Source organism: Ooceraea biroi, chromosome 11 (genome assembly GCF_003672135.1).
Source record: "Ooceraea biroi isolate clonal line C1 chromosome 11, Obir_v5.4, whole genome shotgun sequence".
NCBI lineage: Eukaryota > Metazoa > Arthropoda > Insecta > Hymenoptera > Formicidae > Ooceraea > Ooceraea biroi.
In genome coordinates this window covers 1,370,469-1,387,650 of record NC_039516.1, presented here as the reverse complement: position 1 = coordinate 1,387,650, position 17,182 = coordinate 1,370,469, and the positions used below count along the sequence as shown (strand labels likewise).

Here is a 17,182-nt window from a genome sequence, read left to right as displayed (position 1 = left end):
GAACGATATAATAAATTACTAAATACGAAGGAGAAATATGGGAAAAATATATGGAATGATCGTGATTGTTCCTTTTCTTCGTAATTACTACTAATTAACATGATATCTTATAATATTTTAGGATAATGAATATCTTGAAAAGATGGAAACTTGGAAAGTATAAAATAATTTATCGGAGTATCAGTCTCGAGCGTACAAAAGATTAACATGTATATTTTTATTGTACTTTAAATGAAATACTCAGTTAAATTACTTCATTTCTGTACTATGAAAAGCGCTTTTTCGATTTGTTTAATACCGCTAATTATTGCTTCAAATTTTTCCTATTATCTTTAATTTCGATTAACAATTACAAAAATTCGAACCTCGTAAAATACGTATCATACTGACCACTTTGTGTAGTATCGTTACCTTTTCTATCCTTTTCTTCTACTTTTTCATCTTTTAATCTTTCCTTCTTTCTATAAAATACACTCTAACAATCTTAATGTATCATCTATCAAATATCTCATATTTCGCCATTCCTTTGAAACATCCTGAGAATTAAAGTCACTTGAGAATTGAAGTTGATTCATAAACTTGTGTCATAAGAATTATTGATTTTACAATACCGTGCATTGTCTCCTTACGGTTAATTATCTCATATGTATATGCATTACTCTTAATCTATTATGTACAAATATTTTTCTTATTCTATTCGCCACTCACTTTGAACGCCTCTATTTTATCCGAATTATCATCGCTCGAAACGCTTTTACTTTCTTGGTGGCTAAATTTGTTAACTTTGTATTCCAAATCTATTCTGGATGGAGATCAGTATTAACATGGCATACATTAAAATCATTTGTATTGACAACTCTTGCATGTACAAATTATATTTAACATTATGTTGGCGCCTGATACATTAAACCATTTCGTGCATCTTGCGGTGTTTATATCGGTCCTATCTGTCGTTACGCTTATTTTCTTTCTGCCGCATCTATGAATCGAGAGATATCGCATGTAGTGCTTTATATGACTACATTTAAATCTACATTGAAGCTGTCTGGAGTTGAATTTAACGACCTGCAAAATAAGCAGAGAACGTGGCATCAATCATGAGGTATGTATGTAATTTATCAATATTTTAACACATCGACTTATTTGTCAACACATCGATAACGCTTGAGCAAATCGCTTTTCGGAGATACATAATTTATATATTTTCTAGAAACACACGTACATGTGTACGTAAGTGTGACATTGTATAAGTTTTCGGAAAAGCTAAAAGCTTTTGCAAAAACATTTGAAACCATACTATCGATTGGTTTGTAGCTAGTGTTCGCAAGATACTTTCCCGCTAAGGAAAATTCGAGTTTTAATCCGAATCGTCGGCGGACTTGCGTTGCGCGGGGAGCATGCTGGGACAAGGCACAAACTTGGCAGACGGAATGCCTTTTCTGAAGGACGACGAACACCGACACTCGAGTGAAAACAACATGGTACGATTGTCATGACTCGTCGATCCCACTTGACCGGAATTGCGTACGCACTTGTGTCTCGGAATTGCAGTATACGATTTCTTTAACCACTCTACTTGCCTGGTGAATTTGTAAGTTGACATTATCAATCGTAGTCTACTTTTAATCGCGAGCGTTGTCACACAAGGTTCTACCTGGACGTGCAAGTGGTACTCTCGGCATTAGAATCTCGTTTCGAGGACCTAATGTCCGCTCGAGGAGGGGTGGCCTGCTCTTGGAGCGATTTTTGTTCACGAGGAATCGTGGACTCCTCGGCATTTCTGAATTTGATAACGATGATCGCAATGGGCAAAAATCGCGCGATGAACGCCAGAGGTCAACAAGAAAAGGTTTAAATTTTCCAAAGAAAAAACTAAAATTGTCCACGCAAGCAATTTTAATTACTGTCATAAGATACCTGCGACTCTCTTCTTCTTTTCTCGCACGATCGAACCTCTCATTGGTGACTTGTCTACGGAGCTCGCTGATCTGTTTGCTGTATTCCGCTGTCTGAGTCTGGTACTGTCTGAGCTCTGCAGATTCCGACAATCTATAATCATAAAGAGACAATGTTAATAAAAAACATGACATAAAAGTATGCAAGCAATGGTAAGACTCACAGTTTATTTTGAAGTTCAGAAACTTTCTGCTTTAATCTGGAGATTTCGTTTTGCAACTCTTGATTGGTAGCTTGCGCGTTGATGGATTCCTGTCTTGCCTGGTCTAGAAGAGTCTCCAATCGTTCTACAGTTACGCGATCTCTGCTCATCTGATCTTGAACAATGGTTTGCTCAGCCTTCAGCCTTGATAATTGCGCTTCGTACTGTGTGAGAGCCAAGAAAATAAAGTAGTAGGAATTCAAGTAAAGATAAAAAGTAGCGCATATATATATAAAGGATCGCATAAAACGGAATAAAAATAAATTTACATGCGCTTTCATAGTGTCTTTATCACCAAGTTGCTCCATAAGTTTGTCTTTCTGTTGATCCAGCTTCACGCATAAATCCCTAACCGCCATTAGATCGGCTTCGGCTCGGTGTCTTTGCTCAATCTGCTGTCGCAATTGCGTCTCCACATTAGCGACACTCTGCGTTAGATTGCTTATCTGGAAGAATCGTTAAAAATTCATTGTCCGTGCGGATTCCTTATAAATTTCAATTAATTAATCCTGAATATCATTGTAATAAATATAACAAATAAAATGATGATTTTTTTGTGTTTCCTATGCATTTATTATGAGAAAAGACTACTGTGACATACCTGGGTCTCGTAGCCTTTTACCAAACAATCCCTGTCCGCCAATTGACGTTCCAAATCGAGTACCTGATGTTTCGCGTTTTGTAACGCACCTCTAGCTTCCGCTGCCTCGGACTCCAAACTGTGATTATTGTTCTCCAGGACTGTCGCTTCCAGACTGAGACTTCGGAAGTGATTCAACATTTCCGTCCTCTCATTCTCCTAGAAGATTTGAAGTGTAATCGTTGAGCAATATTCGATGCAAGGACAATTAGTGAAGGTATCTTTGCTCGGGTATTTCAAACATTTCCACCTTTCGATTCAGGAGTTCTTCGGCACGACGGACCTCGCTGACGTAAGTCTGCAACTGTCTCTTCAGGTCGTAGCACTCAGCGTGCGAGGTCTCCAGCTCTCGCTGCATATTCCGCACTTCGCAGGTCATTGCCGCCAAATCGTCTTGCAACTTGCGATTCTCCTGGATCGCGTTTTCGCGGTCCACCGACGCAGTTTCGAACTGTCGCTGCATCGCCTCTCTCTCCAATTGCAGTGTTTTCATCTGACGTTCCTGCTCCGCGCTCTGATCGACGCATATTCTGCAATTAATGTCGTTGCACCATGACGAATATATCAAAATAAATTACGCACACATTTCGATATTAAGGCTCAATATACGCACAATGTCAATGTTATTAGATCGATTTTGTTATTATTCAAAATGTGGTGAGCTTCAAATTATCTAAATAATGATTACATATAATTCTAGGAATCTCTAGTTTGGTTTCATGTTTGTCCTTGTCAATACAACGTTTCTTTATGGATTTGTATAGCATGCAATCCACAGCATGTTTAATCCACTTATGATTATTTATGCGGATCATGTGCTTACTTCTCGTGGCGCAAGATACTTTCGCGAAAGAGGACAAGGGCAGCATGAACGAATTAGACGTCTATCGCGTTTCTCAGGTTGCGCAATTCTTTCATGAAACGAGAAATACTTGCGTGATTGGGTTTTGACATTGTCATTTGTACAGCTCAAAGTTCTAAGTGCGTGCAATTCTCCAAGAAACAATTCGTCCAAGCAAAATTAATAGTTTGTTAGTTTATTTACGACACGCTGTTGCGCCATATTCGTGAAACGATTAATATACAAATATCATCGAGGTATATAGTCTGTCTTAGATATCCGTTAGATGATGATTCGTTGGATGTATTGGACATGAAAAAGAATTTTTCTTTGATAGCTTTCATCGCGGAAAATGTCGGTGCGACATCGGCTATCAAAAGACGTTCTCGACTTTCGATAAGTTAACGAGGCAACAGCCGGAAACGAAGTCAAAGCTTCACTTCGTCTAAATCGAAGATGGACGCGTGGATCATCGATCATCGATCATTCGTGCGTCGATTACGCGCCGCATGACTTGCGTAATCGCGAGATTTGCAACGATCCAGACACGCGCGGAAAAGATCCAGGCGCCGGACGGACTTTCTCTTGTCTTTCCTTCACTGTCCTTCTCGATAGTAGCTACCTTCCACGGAAGATCTGGTCCGAGTATGAAAGTGAAAATTAATTCCGCCATTCGAAATCAACGAGAGCATGTTTAACAATCACTACGTGTGAATTTTCCATGAGAATCTAGTGAAGAATATCGAAAACTGTGAAAATGAAAAATAATCGACAGTAATATTTTTGCAAGGATGTTCTTTCTGCTCTCTCTATCCCATCTTTCCAACTAACTGAGAAATTTATCACATTGTCTCCAGGTAATATGATGGATTCGTGTTAATCAATGTTCCCACAATTTGATCGCATGCATAAGTCGGATGATTCGCCCGTCACGCCTCGAGGAGGATCATCATCACCTCGCAATAATAATGTTGGAAATTATGTCATGGATATTACAGAAAAAATGCATTTATATTGTCTGAAGAAATAATTTTTATTTTCAGGTGCAACAAGATATAAATTTCTCTTTAAGCAGCAACGTTTCGTGAGCAATACCGATGATGAAATCTCCAGCCTTAAACGTGATACCGGTAGACAGTTACTAGTTTTTCCACAAGTATTTTCTCCGACGCGGAAGATCTCCAGTGAAAGATAATCTGAAATTCTGCGCTAGGTAAATAGACGTGAAGAAGCTGCACGTTACACACTCATCAATACGAGCAAAGGTCTTCGAAATTGTGAATATGACTACGATTCTAAACAATATCATTTCACTTTTCGATTTATTTCTTCTCGATTTTTTACATTGAAGTTTATCTTGCCCTCTCTTTTTCTTTCTTTGACATCAGCATTTATAAGGAAAGTTTACAAGCTGACATAAAAGGAAAGAGAAAAGTACCATAGAAAGCATCGCAAGTACTCTACAAAACGTTCTCTTAATGTATGCAAGGATGTTCTGATATATGACATCGGAATAATCGACTTGGTAGTTTCATATTCACTTCAATTCCTTCGCAAAGCTCTATAAAGCAAATCTATGTTATACGTTACAAAATCGAAAGTCTATTCCGGCTATCACAGTCCATTTGTCGCGATTACAGCAGCTTATCACTGAAATTCTCGTTTAGATATTAACGGTCCGCACGATGTGGCTTTTACCGCGATGCATGAAATGTGAAAGCTGTAATCGAGTGGTAACTTGCATTTTCTATCCGTCTATAATCTAGACATTCTAGACGAATAACAGCATAACATGCAGACCGTTCGAAGACCGTTTGATTTCAGATAAAATCTCTCTATTCGTCTAGAGAGCGTAAACCTTTACCAAAAGCAACGAAACTATGGTGGGAAGGTGAGTCAGAGAGTGCATCGCCCTAAGGAGGGTCCAATGGACCGTTCACTCTTCCCTTTCTCGATTACCTCACAAAGGCGTACCGTTTTACATGTCAAAATTGATGGGAAGCGGTACCGAGCTCGCTGCATGGAGAATCTAAAGAAACCGTAACGTAAGTTCTACGCTAAATGTTTTATATCCATCTTAAAGAAAAAAGAAAAGATGAAATATAAATTATACTTTTTTCTTCTTTTTTTATAAATTATAATTTCTATCCTTTTTTTCAATTTTTAAACTTCAGCGATGATTCGATGACACGAGATGTACGAGTGGTTTCTATTATTTCTAGTTAGCTTAGGACATTATGATACGAGCGTGCCTTTTCAAAAGCTCTCTCGTTTGTATAACATTACCGTTACAGGTATAGGTACAGTGTACATTTCCTCGAAACTAAACCCACGTGTGAAGAGACGACGAGATGATGCGTGAGAGCAGGAACCGCTGTGATCTCGATAAGGAACACAAAGTTATTCGAGAAAATAGACAACGCGATCTCAACTCAACGTGAATCTTAATAAACATAGATAAATATTATCTAGACATCGCTTTTCTAATAATATCAGTTATGTGAAATCATGAGGAATGTAGCAACGATCCCTTCGCATCGGAATTAGATGAACATCAGATATCTCGTGCGTGCCCGGACCTCCGAATTATGCAATAATTCGTGAAGAAACCCACGCAACACTGGCCATAAAACCGTAACGATCGTCGCCAATCCGGCGACGGCGTTTCGGAAGATCGAACGATGATGAAAGTTTTGTTCGTGTGTGCGTGTATGTGACAAAGATGTTGCACGAAAGTGTCGTAACAATTTTGAGGACAACTTTGAGAAGACAATTGTAGCATAAAACAATTTTCTTGAAATTCAGCTGATTTTTAGTTGATTTTTACCTGATAAAGTTGTTAATTTAAATGATTCGTGAAGATAGAGGGTACGCAATAATGATGATACGAAACGATCAATTCCCGCTCGAATCAAATGGAATCAAATTAAATCACGGATGATCTCATTGCATCTACGCATTAGATAGGCTCGAAATCCTACGCGCAGAATGTCCTTTCCTCCTCCGCAGAAGTAAAATATTCCATTGATGTCGAACCGGATGTAAACCGCGTCCAAGACGTAACATTCTACATTTCCGTACATGTACGGCTGTTCTGGCATTGCTAGAACAAATTTACACTTCTGCACTCACCTAAATATGATACTATATTAGAAAGTATTAAGCATGATAGTATGCTATTGTCATAAACACAATATACACGTCTAAATACTTATTCCGTTTTCTAGAAACGTACGCGTTATAGTGTCATAGAGTACTATTGAGCTAATAACAAACAAATATGACCCGTTATAATAAAAATTAAATTTTGATTAAATAAAATATTTTAAAGGACAGTATATTTTGCGAAACCTGATTCACACAAGTGCGTAAAAAATTTCACAGACAACAACGTGGAACTTACTCATGAGCAATCAACGTAACGTCCGGTTCGGGTCAGTTACGCACATTAAATAAAACACAGATAGGATAGTTAAAAAAAAGGACAGAATGAAAAGGCCCTCGCGAGAGATGTGTCAAGATGGTTTTCCCTGGATTGCATTGATATTAGTCACAAAGCTGGACAGAATTCGGTTTCCGACTCGGTCGAGTTAGGTAACAGCATAGAGCCGCGAAGCCGGGACCAACGCGACTCAGTCTCGCCGTGCTTCTCGCGGCGATAACATCGACGACATAGCTTAAAGCGAGCCTCTGATATGGGATGTGGAGAACCAGGTAGTGGATCGAGAGAAAAGATAATTTGCGAGACAGTGACGTGACAGTGAGCGTACCGGCGATCATCACTGATCAACATCATGGAGGTGTCGATGTCATTGATGAGGTACATTTCTGATTTCAAAATTAGTTCATGAAAAGTAAATACGTATTATGAGTTTGTGATAATTAGTAATTATGATAATAATACAGCGCAATATATCTCGAGATTAAATGTTAAGCGATGATTGCATGAATGTGACTTTTGTAAAAGGTTGAACAAATTAACATTTGACGATCGACGATCCTTTCACTATATTGAAAGAGTTACGCAAAAGGACACGATGGTCGCATCGTAATATGGTAACGTAAATATCCTTGAATGTTGGAATTCCGGAATTTTATCTTTATAACGAAAGGCAATTAAAAGAATTAAAAGTTTTCAATATCGGTTACTTCAGCATTTGAAATAAACGTTAACAATTAACAATATAAGAGATGACTGATGAGGAACGACTCCGATCGTCAATGTCAAAATTGAATTCAGTTCAAGTTAATCAAACCAAATGAATCAAAAATCACACAAACGATCACTGTTACGTAATCGCTGTCTGTCTCTGTGTGTTTTGTATTGCGTGAATTTGATGCGGCGTAGGTTGATTATGATGTATTAGCAAACACTTTCTTTTTACGGGAACATAAATCCTATCGCCATGCTTTCGAGATACAAGCACGAGTGATTATGTAAGCGTGATCTTAATTATAATCCAGGCAACCCGAAACATCCTAGAATTCTTTGTAGCAAGTTGCTAACATGAGCAACTTGAGGTAATGCGCGTGTATGCGGGAAAGACGAGTGACTCGAGTAATAACTGGTTATTACAATTTAACGACACGGAAGACGGAGAAAGTGCATATGGCAAAGAAAGTATAAAATCATGGCAAATAAATAATTGCAATAGCATGTTGTAAAAGTGTCGTGGACCTAAAAGAATATTATCAGTTTTACAGACGCAATCACATTATTATATTTTGAGAACTCATAAATAACATGATTTCCTACAATCAGGTTTTTTGTATAATTTCATATTTGTGTACGTTAATTAAATTATAACATCAAGCATCAACAATATCATGAGATTATTTTACTCAGATTATGTGTGATTCGTAATATACATATAATTTAAAATATCATTTTCATTTGCATTGCTACAAAAGTCTTTATATGATATTACGGAGCACACACACCCACGTGTGTGTGCTGTGTGTGAACGTACATATGTATGTACATGTGAATGTATAATGAATGTATGTGTATGCATAATGACCAAATTTTGGTAACAACTAAGAGCCGTAACGAAAAGAAAAGTAAAGAGCACAAATTATGCAATACACTCCACGTTGCACAAGTCATTAGTATACATGTACCACATGTCACGGCCGCAAGGCAAGCAGCAATAAGGACACGTTGAGCAACAGGAATTTATGATGATAGTGGTGGTTTTCAGTCGAAAGACTGATGTTAGCCCAAGGAGGAATTGTACTGGACAATGTACTGGCTGCCACGTGCGTTCAAACATTGCTTTCGCATCGAATCTTGCCACAATTTGCTACTACATACATTTGCATAGCGCAATTGTTCGTAGAGGCGTTTGTACGCGCTTCCCACGTACTCGAAATCTAATCGATATTTTTTTTCCGCGATTCCTCATAAAATCAGCACTTTTTTACTTTAAATATAACAGGAAAATGTCAATGTCACAGTTACCACAATGTAATTAGAGACAAAGTTCTGTCTTGTCTATTGCCTTGTCTTCTCGTGTATTACAATCGAAATCTTGTAAACGAGAAAGCTCTGATGTAACTCGCCTTAGTTCGATGATCGCTAATTAGATGATTGTGTAACGATCGCACGCCATGTTCACACCTGTGAGCATCAATCAAGGGGATCCTATGAACGCAACACGCGGACGATAACTCGCTCTTTCGTTCACGCTTGACTGTTAAACCGATTCAACGACGCACGGCGTTAATTACATAGGAAAAGGAAACATCTTTTTCCGTATGATATCTACCGTGTTTAAAAATATTAGATATACAAGATATATAAGAACGCGATTGCTACACTCGTAATACGATTCCTTACGTTTTACACAGAAATTTATAAAATTCTGTATTACTTTATTCTCAACTTAAGATGCGTTATTGATTATTTCGGGATATGTCGACTGAACGATCGCGTTAAGTAATTATAACGGTTAAGTAATTATAACTGTGAAGTAAATCCCAGATACTGATAATTGCTACAACACTGTAGCGGAGAATAAAACTCTCGATTTCATGGCCGCGATGGAAAGTCGCGGAAGAAAGCTCGTCTAGCAACAGTACTGAAATGACGACAAGATCTCACGTTTAATCACTTCCTTAACATTTGTAAAAAAAAGCCAAAACGATGTTACATTCCTTATCCGAATTAGCAGCGTTTGCGATATGTCACAAGAATAATCAATTCAAACATCTGCAATTTATATCACAAAAATCTCGTGAATACTATTAAACTGATTTTCCATAGATTAAGCGTGTTATATTCGAGATTTGATTGGAAAATGCAAAGTCCTCACCCTTGCGCATCTTGCGGTCGGAAGGACTACGTGAGAAAAAAAAAAAGAGAAAAGACTACTTGCTTTCTGCGACGCGCGGAGCATTTATATCACGCAGCACATTATTCTTATTCCGCACACATGCCGTCATCCTAATACCTGCCGCCAGGGACAATGCCATTGCCATAGTGAAACAGTGAAAGTATGGTCATTTTGCCCTCGCTGTCGCGAACGCTTCTGCTCGTCCCACTCGCGCGCACGCATGCACGCAAGCACGCACGACACACGCATCGACGTTTCGCATTATCGCGATAGTCTCGTTTAGAACGTTGCAACTCTCAAAGTGTCTTCCAGAGCACTTCGGTTGAAATTATTTCTACGCGCGCTAAACATGAAAGGTACACGATTATTGTCATTCTATAATCCATAGCTATCAACTTTTTTAATTGTGGAGTATATTATTTTGAGAATCATTGTAACTTTCAGCGCGATGCAAATTCTCTTAGGAAGCATCATCTACCTGTTCTCAGCGGCTAACGCGAGAACTGCGATAATGCCGCCACCATGGGCCGATCCTTCGAGCAACCCTTGTGCCGCACAACCACGCGGTTGGCAATTGCTGTACTGGCCGGCCGATGGGAAATGTTACAAAATATTTCAGGCAGGTGCTATTTATTCTTCTCCTTTTCCAAGAACCGGTTCCGCAAATGAAATTAATCCAACTTAGAGGTATACCGCGGCTGTTTTAAAAAATTCGAGACAACGTCTGATTCAATTATGATTGATTGCGTTCATCACAGATTGGCGCCCCGTGTCCCGAAACTATGGAGCTGGGCCCTGCGGCTGGCGGCGGTGGAACGATAGCAGAATGCAGGTGTCCTCCGGGAACCGCTCAATCACCCAGGGATGCCCTGTGCCATCCGATATTCACGAGAGCGTCCTGCTCCAGAGGTCAATTCTTCGCGCCGGTACCTGACGCGCCTAGCAAATCAGGGTAAACGAGAATGATGCCTGCTTGATCGTAACCGGGACCGGGAGAAATGCCCATCTGTACCAATAACAAATGTTTTCAGTTCGAAACGTCGATGGGGAGTTTGCCGCGATCCAGAACCTTGCGACGAACAAGGCGAAATTTATTGGCCTAGAGACGGCAAATGCTATACGAAGCTCAGTAGGGGACCTTGCCCGCGCGGCGAACTCCTCGTCGTAGGCGAGGATGGTCTGGCAACTTGTTCATGTTCAACGAGCGGCGAATTGAGCAGATACCATTGGCTGGGAAATGGTGGCGGTTGTCACGAACACTATACCAAGGGCCCGTGCTCGGAACCGGGGGAACTGTTCCTACCTGGTGGAACGTGTGGTTGCCATCCTCAATTACCTCACTATCACGAACCAAGCGGAATGTGCTATCAGTTAGGTGAGTTGTTCTTGTCTCGTTTAATTCATTAGAATTTCAGATGTGCAAGTAAAAAATTTCAGCGATATTTCTAAACTTTTATTTGCTATAATTGTTAGGCGGCGTCGGTCCGTGTCCACAAGGACACCATTTTATGGTGACGATGGACGCCCGGTCCTCACAAAATGATGTCGTGCGAGCGAAATGTGTCTGCAAATCGGGTCACGTATTGTACAAGAATGGACTTTGCTACCGATTGCATACGAGGGGACCGTGCGAAAGCGGCTACATGCTGATTGACTCGTCGAACTGTGTTCCCGTGCCGTGCAAACGCGGCAGACTCTATTTCCCACGGGAGAAGACTTGCTACAAGATTGGCACGAGAGGACCGTGCCCGAACGGGCAGATAGTGTTGTACGATTATAACGTGAGGCCATCGCTCGACGGAATCAGCTACAACGGCGTATGCGGATGTACAAATATCATGAGGGATGCTGGCAAGTGCATGGAAGATGATAGCAACGACTGTGAGAGCACGCCGGGTATGGTGATGATTAACGGTACCTGCTACAAACTGTACGCACAGGGCCCGTGCACCGCAGGCGAGTGGTTGGTCGCTCAGAGAACGCCGAGAAGCAGCCGATTGTGGCAAGAAGGTGAGGCGCGACCGAGAGCTAGATGCGAGTGTCGACCAGGTTACAAGAGAGTCGCGGAGAGCTCCAGAGAAGAACTAGAGAGCAACAATCTGATTTCGCCGAACGGCTGTCAACCACCGGCAGTAAGCCTAGCGAAGTTTCTCAACGACAACGTCAAGTCAACGATCGGGTTTAAATAATCCGACAACTCTCTGCACAGTGAGACGTACTATGGACACATTTGTAATTATGGTGCCCTTGTCAGATTCCCCATCAGAAATAAATTTTTATCTAGTGAAAAAAGTTCTTAAGATGTGTTCAAAGCATCTTGGACGAACAGCAGGATCACGATGATTCTAAGAGATATCGTGTATATGTATACCGTTTTACGGGTTATTTTTTATCCTAGTTAAGCAACATTTTATTTATTGCGTTCTGTATATCTCAAGCATTGTAAATATCTTTCATACCGCAACTTACAAAGCGTACAGTTTCCTGAGAGACACGTGCCACCTTGTTTAACTGTTAAACATTGTAAATATATATATGTGTACTTACTCATTTTTCTGTTGCAAATCTCGAATCTGTTGTTGCAACCCCTCCATCTGCTGGTCCTTGTGCTCCAAATCTCGTTCCAGTGTGGCAATTTTTTCCGTTTTTTCGTCCAACCCCATCTGCAAGAATAATAAAATGAACATTTAAATTAAAATTCCATAAATTATTACTATTTAAAATAACAACATATTTGCTGGAAGATCTCACTTACTAGTAATCGATCCTTCTCCTGATCCAAGAGCGTCATATTTAAGCGTAAAGTATTAATTTCCTGCTTCAGCTCCTTAATTTGATCATTCAATTGCGCCTGCTGCTGCTCCATACTCGCATTCCGGTCCAGCGCCTTGTTTAATTCCGATTCGGCACGCGACAGTTGATTCTGTACGTCTCCAAACGCCTGATCCGTCTGATCTTGCAGCGTTCTGTCCGGCAGACAATTTGTAGGTTTACGAGATTGTATTTCGCGTGACGACAAAAATAAATGTACTACCGTAATTGGAAGTACTGTGTCCGTTGAGCCATCAATTCCTGCTTCGTGCGGCGCAGCTCCTCTTGCAGATCGCTCAGCTGATCCTCGAGACCGTTTATCGTCGCGCTCTTCGTACCTTGGCTAATTAACAAATCCTGCCGTTCTCTCTCTATATTTTTCAACCGACTTTCCGCCTCGACTAAAATCTGTTTAAGACGAAGCTGTTCGCACGAGTGCGCATCTACCATCATCTAAAAGTATTCGTAACACTACGTATTGCCACATCAAGGAAACTGACATTTAATTAATCTAACGTACAAATATACAAGGTTTTTACCTCAAGTCTCTTCCGTAACGCGTCACGTTCCTCCAGCAATCGTTCGACGTCTGCCCCGGCCGTATCTCGTTCTCGTTCCAGACGTTCGAGTATGGTCTGGATCAATTCGAATTGTAGCGGAATCGAAGCAGGACTTAAGAATTATATGCAATTATAAATTAAAAATTACCTTCGTCGCGCTGACGTCTCTGGCAGATATCGACGAAGTCGACGCACAGGTACAAATATGAACCGGTTGACACAAGTTGCACAATCTGCAAGGAATACACGTCCTTCTCTGATGATTCTTGCAGGCTTTCAATCTCGCTTGCAGATCCTCCCTCTCGCGGTATAGCTCTTCCCTCTGCCGTTGCGCTTTGCTCAGAGCGTGCTCCTTGTCACTTAATTCGGTCTTCAATTCGCAAATGCGCGTCCACAAAGTCTACAATTTGTTAGGAAATAATAAAATTGTAAATTTCGCCTTACGTAGAATCCGTCAATTTTCTTGAGGAAGATCTGATCCTTACGTTATCTTTATTGGATACTCTGTGTTGTTCATCTCGGCAATTGATGTATTCTTTTCTATAATAATCTCGCTCTGCTTCCAGCCGTTGGATTGACTGTTGCAACTGCAGAGTAAATACATTTTCTGCTGGTTGTATCTTGAGAAAATAACACTGATCAGTACTTAGATAAATTGGTTCTACTTACAGACATGATTTTCACATTAGCTTCGTCAATTTGCTTTCGCAGATCAAAATTGTTTGCGTCTCTCGTAGCCTCCCCGTCTCTAGCCACTTTCTGATTGTCGATACTGCATTTCTCGATTCCGTTGTTCTTCAATGCTAGAAACAAAAAAAACAACTCTTAAGTTGTCTTTTTCTGATAAAATTTTCGCACGGTTACAAATTGCTCATAATTATACAGATTAAGTAATTTAATTATTTAATTGTATAAAGGTATATTTTTCTGTGATATTTTTTATTGATGCTATTTAGTTATATGTATAAACTTGGTTTCTTTCTGGTACCAATTTTTTTCTTCAACGATTTCACTCCCTTAGTCTGATCATTCTTCTCTCCGTTTTCTTTTGTTTGATCAACAATATTGTTTAAACGTATCTGTTCTTCTAATATTCTATTAGTACATTGCAACTGATTAATGTCTTGTCTTTGGCATTCGTTTTCTTTAGTTAATCTTTCTATCTCGTCATTTAAACTTTTTTCTGTAATATTATTTTAAATCCTTATTTTTCGCATCGCATAATTAATCGATGCTGTTAATAAAAAAAAAAAGACACCAAAGTTGAAATATTTCGACGTACCAATAATTGTTAGTTGATTGATCTTGTCGGTCATCTGTTTCTTCTCGTCCAATGTAGAATCCAGAGTACGTTGGATATTACGCTTCTCAAGCCTGCATCCTTCTAGATCTGCTCTTAATTCTTGCATCTCTCGACGCTCCACGGTTAATTCGCGTTCTAAGACATGCACTTGCGTCATGACGTCCTCTAATTTTTCCTAAACAGGCAAAATGTAAATGGTAAGTCAAGGAAATCTTGTCTCGCATAAAATGATAATGAAAATTATTACCTGAAGTCTACAAACTCTTCTATTATTTTCTTTGACTGCAGAATTGCAATCAGCCTCCACAGCTAACGCAACGTGATCTATATCTCTCAATTCTTTCTCTAGTTCTTCGTTTCGTGCTGCTAGTTTCATTGCCTGAGACATAGCATCGTGTTGTTTATTTAGAGCTTCTGCATCATTAAAGGAAAAATTCAATATGTAAATATTGACTGTGTTCACGTATCATTAAATAAGTTAAATTCAAAGTCTGCACTACATATCCCTACGTTTGCTATGCCAAAATCCATTTTATGGGAATTCTTCTGGAAATACCTTTTAGCTGCTGTTCTAGCTCTAATTTCGCCTGCTGAAGAATTCGCGCTTCACCGATTTCCATAATGTCATGGACAACACCGGTTCTTTTTTCCATCTTCTTGCAAGTGCAGTCCTTGTTGACTGCAACGTAAGAACGGCCACCTTCCAACATCTTTTTTAGTCGAATTATTTCTTTCTCTTTTGTGGCAAGCTGTAAAAAATTATTTTGTGCTATACACCCACACGTGAAACAAACATTGGACACATTTATTTTTACGGACAGTTTTATTTTGTATTAATAATTGTCTAGCATGCCCAAGTATTCTCACTCATCAGCGAAACGACCATGAAACATGCACAAATATTGACACTCAATGTACCTGCTTTTCAAGGGTCTCTACAGTATCGGTTTGCAATAAAAGTTCCCCTCGTAATTTTGTTACCTCCTTACTTAAACAGTTCATCTTGTGATCCGCCATGCTTACGATATCCATTATCTTTGGCTCTACGTTACTTAATTTCGGCAGTAAACCACTGCCTTTTGTTCTTGGCATTGGTTCAGCTTCTAGAACTGATCTTCGTGGTGGAAAACAGGGGCGCTTTTTAGCAGCTGTAAAGATTTTGTCAGGATGTACGTTATTATCTGAGTGAACGGTACATATGCAGGTGAGGAAAAATAAATTTACCAAGTCCAACGTTAGCAATGGTTGGTTTTAGACATTTGCCCTGAAGCTCCAATATTTTCTTAGACTTGGCAGCTGACTCCACCTCCAGTTCCTTTATCTTATGTATATTACGCGAGGATGCCAATTGCAGATCGTTACATTCACACTCTAACCTGTGTATCTGTTTCTTGAGATCCTTAATTTGTTTCTGATGCATTTCCTTCGCCTCTATCAGGTCTGAGTGAAGCTGGTTGCACTCTTGCACTAATCTCACATTGTCACATTTGTAAGGATCAACTGTTAATTGCAACTGATTACACGCCTGTGTACAACATACCAATGCTACATATATAGAATCAGACTTGATTTCATGTTTACATATCAAAGAAAGTTCTGTGCTTGTTGCACATCTGTGCTACAAGATGACATCGATTGCTTAAACTTCCTCAATCTTTCGCATGAAGTTGGATAATTACGTTAAAATATTCAACTGTTACTCAGTGCAAATTCAAAAGAAACTGAGCACTCCCAAAACATACACACCTCAATGTTCTCCTTAGCAAGGGCTTTGAAATACTTGAGACTGTCAGTAGTCCGAATGAGATCGGCCAGTAAAGGCTCTATCAGAGGTAAAGCATCCAGCGGCAACGCTTGTTGGTAGCCTAAGTTGTCCAAATGCTTTCTAACTGTTCGATATCTAGCAGCAACATTGTATTCCACTTCCCCGCTCATCTTCGTAGAATGTACAATTCAATAAAATGGTTACTATTGGTAAACGATGTTTTACCGTGGATCTTTTTCGATCGTAATGTTACTTTCGCGAGAGCAACGCGACATAACCTTGTGGCTATTATTGTCGCAATGCAAATATAAAAAATTATCACGAATATTCTGTCAGTTGCTGTTACACACGTATACGGTAATCGTATCGTTGAATGACATTACAAATATGCGAAAACACTTTTCGTGACAAACAATGATTTATTCTATTCTACTAATAACAATCGTCAAACTTTCTAAATCGATTGCGCCATAAATACATAATAAATATATTTTTCTCTCTCGGTGCTAATTAATTCGCTATAAAAATCTATACACGCGTTAGTTCAGTAAAAACATTCAAATAACATTTATCTCACACAAATTTGATTCGTGTCGCGAGAAAATCGTTCCCTCGTACGACTGTTTGAAACGATTCAAAAGCGTTACCAACAGTCGCCATCCTGACATCGAAATGCCAACCTCAAAATTCACTTGTCCCTTGTCTGTTCGTAAATACATTTCTCGCGTGCCTCGTTTTTTGAGTGGCGGTCTAATTACCGAACGCACCA

The 17,182-nt window shown here is 39.6% G+C and overlaps 2 protein-coding genes across 11 annotated transcripts; one reads left to right on the top strand and one right to left on the bottom strand.

The window, feature by feature from the left end:
* Positions 1 to 202: 202 nt before the first annotated feature.
* Positions 203 to 17,117, bottom strand: LOC105274518 (centrosomal protein of 135 kDa). 4 transcript variants are annotated; one of them, XM_011330735.3, is made up of 20 exons: positions 16,395 to 17,117; positions 15,873 to 16,173; positions 15,567 to 15,796; positions 15,205 to 15,397; positions 14,896 to 15,062; positions 14,628 to 14,823; positions 14,334 to 14,528; positions 14,015 to 14,148; positions 13,831 to 13,932; positions 13,494 to 13,745; positions 13,325 to 13,420; positions 13,009 to 13,238; positions 12,730 to 12,940; positions 12,522 to 12,637; positions 3,049 to 3,328; positions 2,760 to 2,957; positions 2,428 to 2,604; positions 2,120 to 2,322; positions 1,918 to 2,049; positions 203 to 1,065 (listed from the first exon to the last, which is right to left on the bottom strand). In XM_011330735.3, the coding sequence occupies exons 1-20, from the start codon at positions 16,581 to 16,583 to the stop codon at positions 1,011 to 1,013; spliced, it is 3,657 nt and encodes a 1,218-aa protein (XP_011329037.2). In that variant the 5' UTR covers positions 16,584 to 17,117; the 3' UTR covers positions 203 to 1,010. The 4 variants fall into 4 exon arrangements, with proteins under 4 accessions (XP_011329037.2, XP_026829508.1, XP_026829507.1 ...); XM_026973707.1 differs by having other exon boundaries at positions 15,873 to 16,115; positions 16,395 to 16,537; XM_026973706.1 differs by having other exon boundaries at positions 15,873 to 16,148; positions 16,395 to 16,514.
* LOC105274516 lies at positions 3,339 to 12,539 on the top strand. 7 transcript variants are annotated; one of them, XM_026973717.1, is made up of 9 exons: positions 3,339 to 4,609; positions 4,683 to 4,852; positions 5,307 to 5,372; positions 5,464 to 5,684; positions 5,934 to 7,459; positions 10,419 to 10,593; positions 10,733 to 10,926; positions 11,006 to 11,349; positions 11,448 to 12,539. In XM_026973717.1, exons 5-9 carry the CDS (start codon positions 7,434 to 7,436, stop codon positions 12,161 to 12,163), a joined length of 1,455 nt encoding a protein of 484 aa, XP_026829518.1. In that variant the 5' UTR covers positions 3,339 to 4,609; positions 4,683 to 4,852; positions 5,307 to 5,372; positions 5,464 to 5,684; positions 5,934 to 7,433; the 3' UTR covers positions 12,164 to 12,539. The 7 variants fall into 7 exon arrangements, with proteins under 7 accessions (XP_026829518.1, XP_026829515.1, XP_026829517.1 ...); XM_026973714.1 differs by having other exon boundaries at positions 3,339 to 4,413; positions 4,497 to 4,609; positions 4,683 to 5,684; XM_026973716.1 differs by lacking the exon at positions 5,307 to 5,372.
* Positions 17,118 to 17,182: the final 65 nt, after the last annotated feature.

Coding starts and splice junctions, on each gene's coding strand:
- LOC105274516 (XM_026973714.1), top strand. CDS start 7,434: ATGGAGGTGTCGATGTCATTGATGAG. Junction 10,594..10,732: donor AATGTTACAAAATATTTCAG/GCAGGTGCTATT, acceptor CGTTCATCACAG/ATTGGCGCCCCGTGTCCCGA. Junction 11,350..11,447: donor CGGAATGTGCTATCAGTTAG/GTGAGTTGTTCT, acceptor TATAATTGTTAG/GCGGCGTCGGTCCGTGTCCA.
- LOC105274518 (XM_011330735.3), bottom strand. CDS start 16,583: ATGAGCGGGGAAGTGGAATACAATGTTGCTGCTAGATATCGAACAGTT. Junction 16,174..16,394: donor TTGCTAAGGAGAACATTGAG/GTGTGTATGTTT, acceptor TGTTGTACACAG/GCGTGTAATCAGTTGCAATT. Junction 13,239..13,324: donor CGTTACGGAAGAGACTTGAG/GTAAAAACCTTG, acceptor GAATACTTTTAG/ATGATGGTAGATGCGCACTC.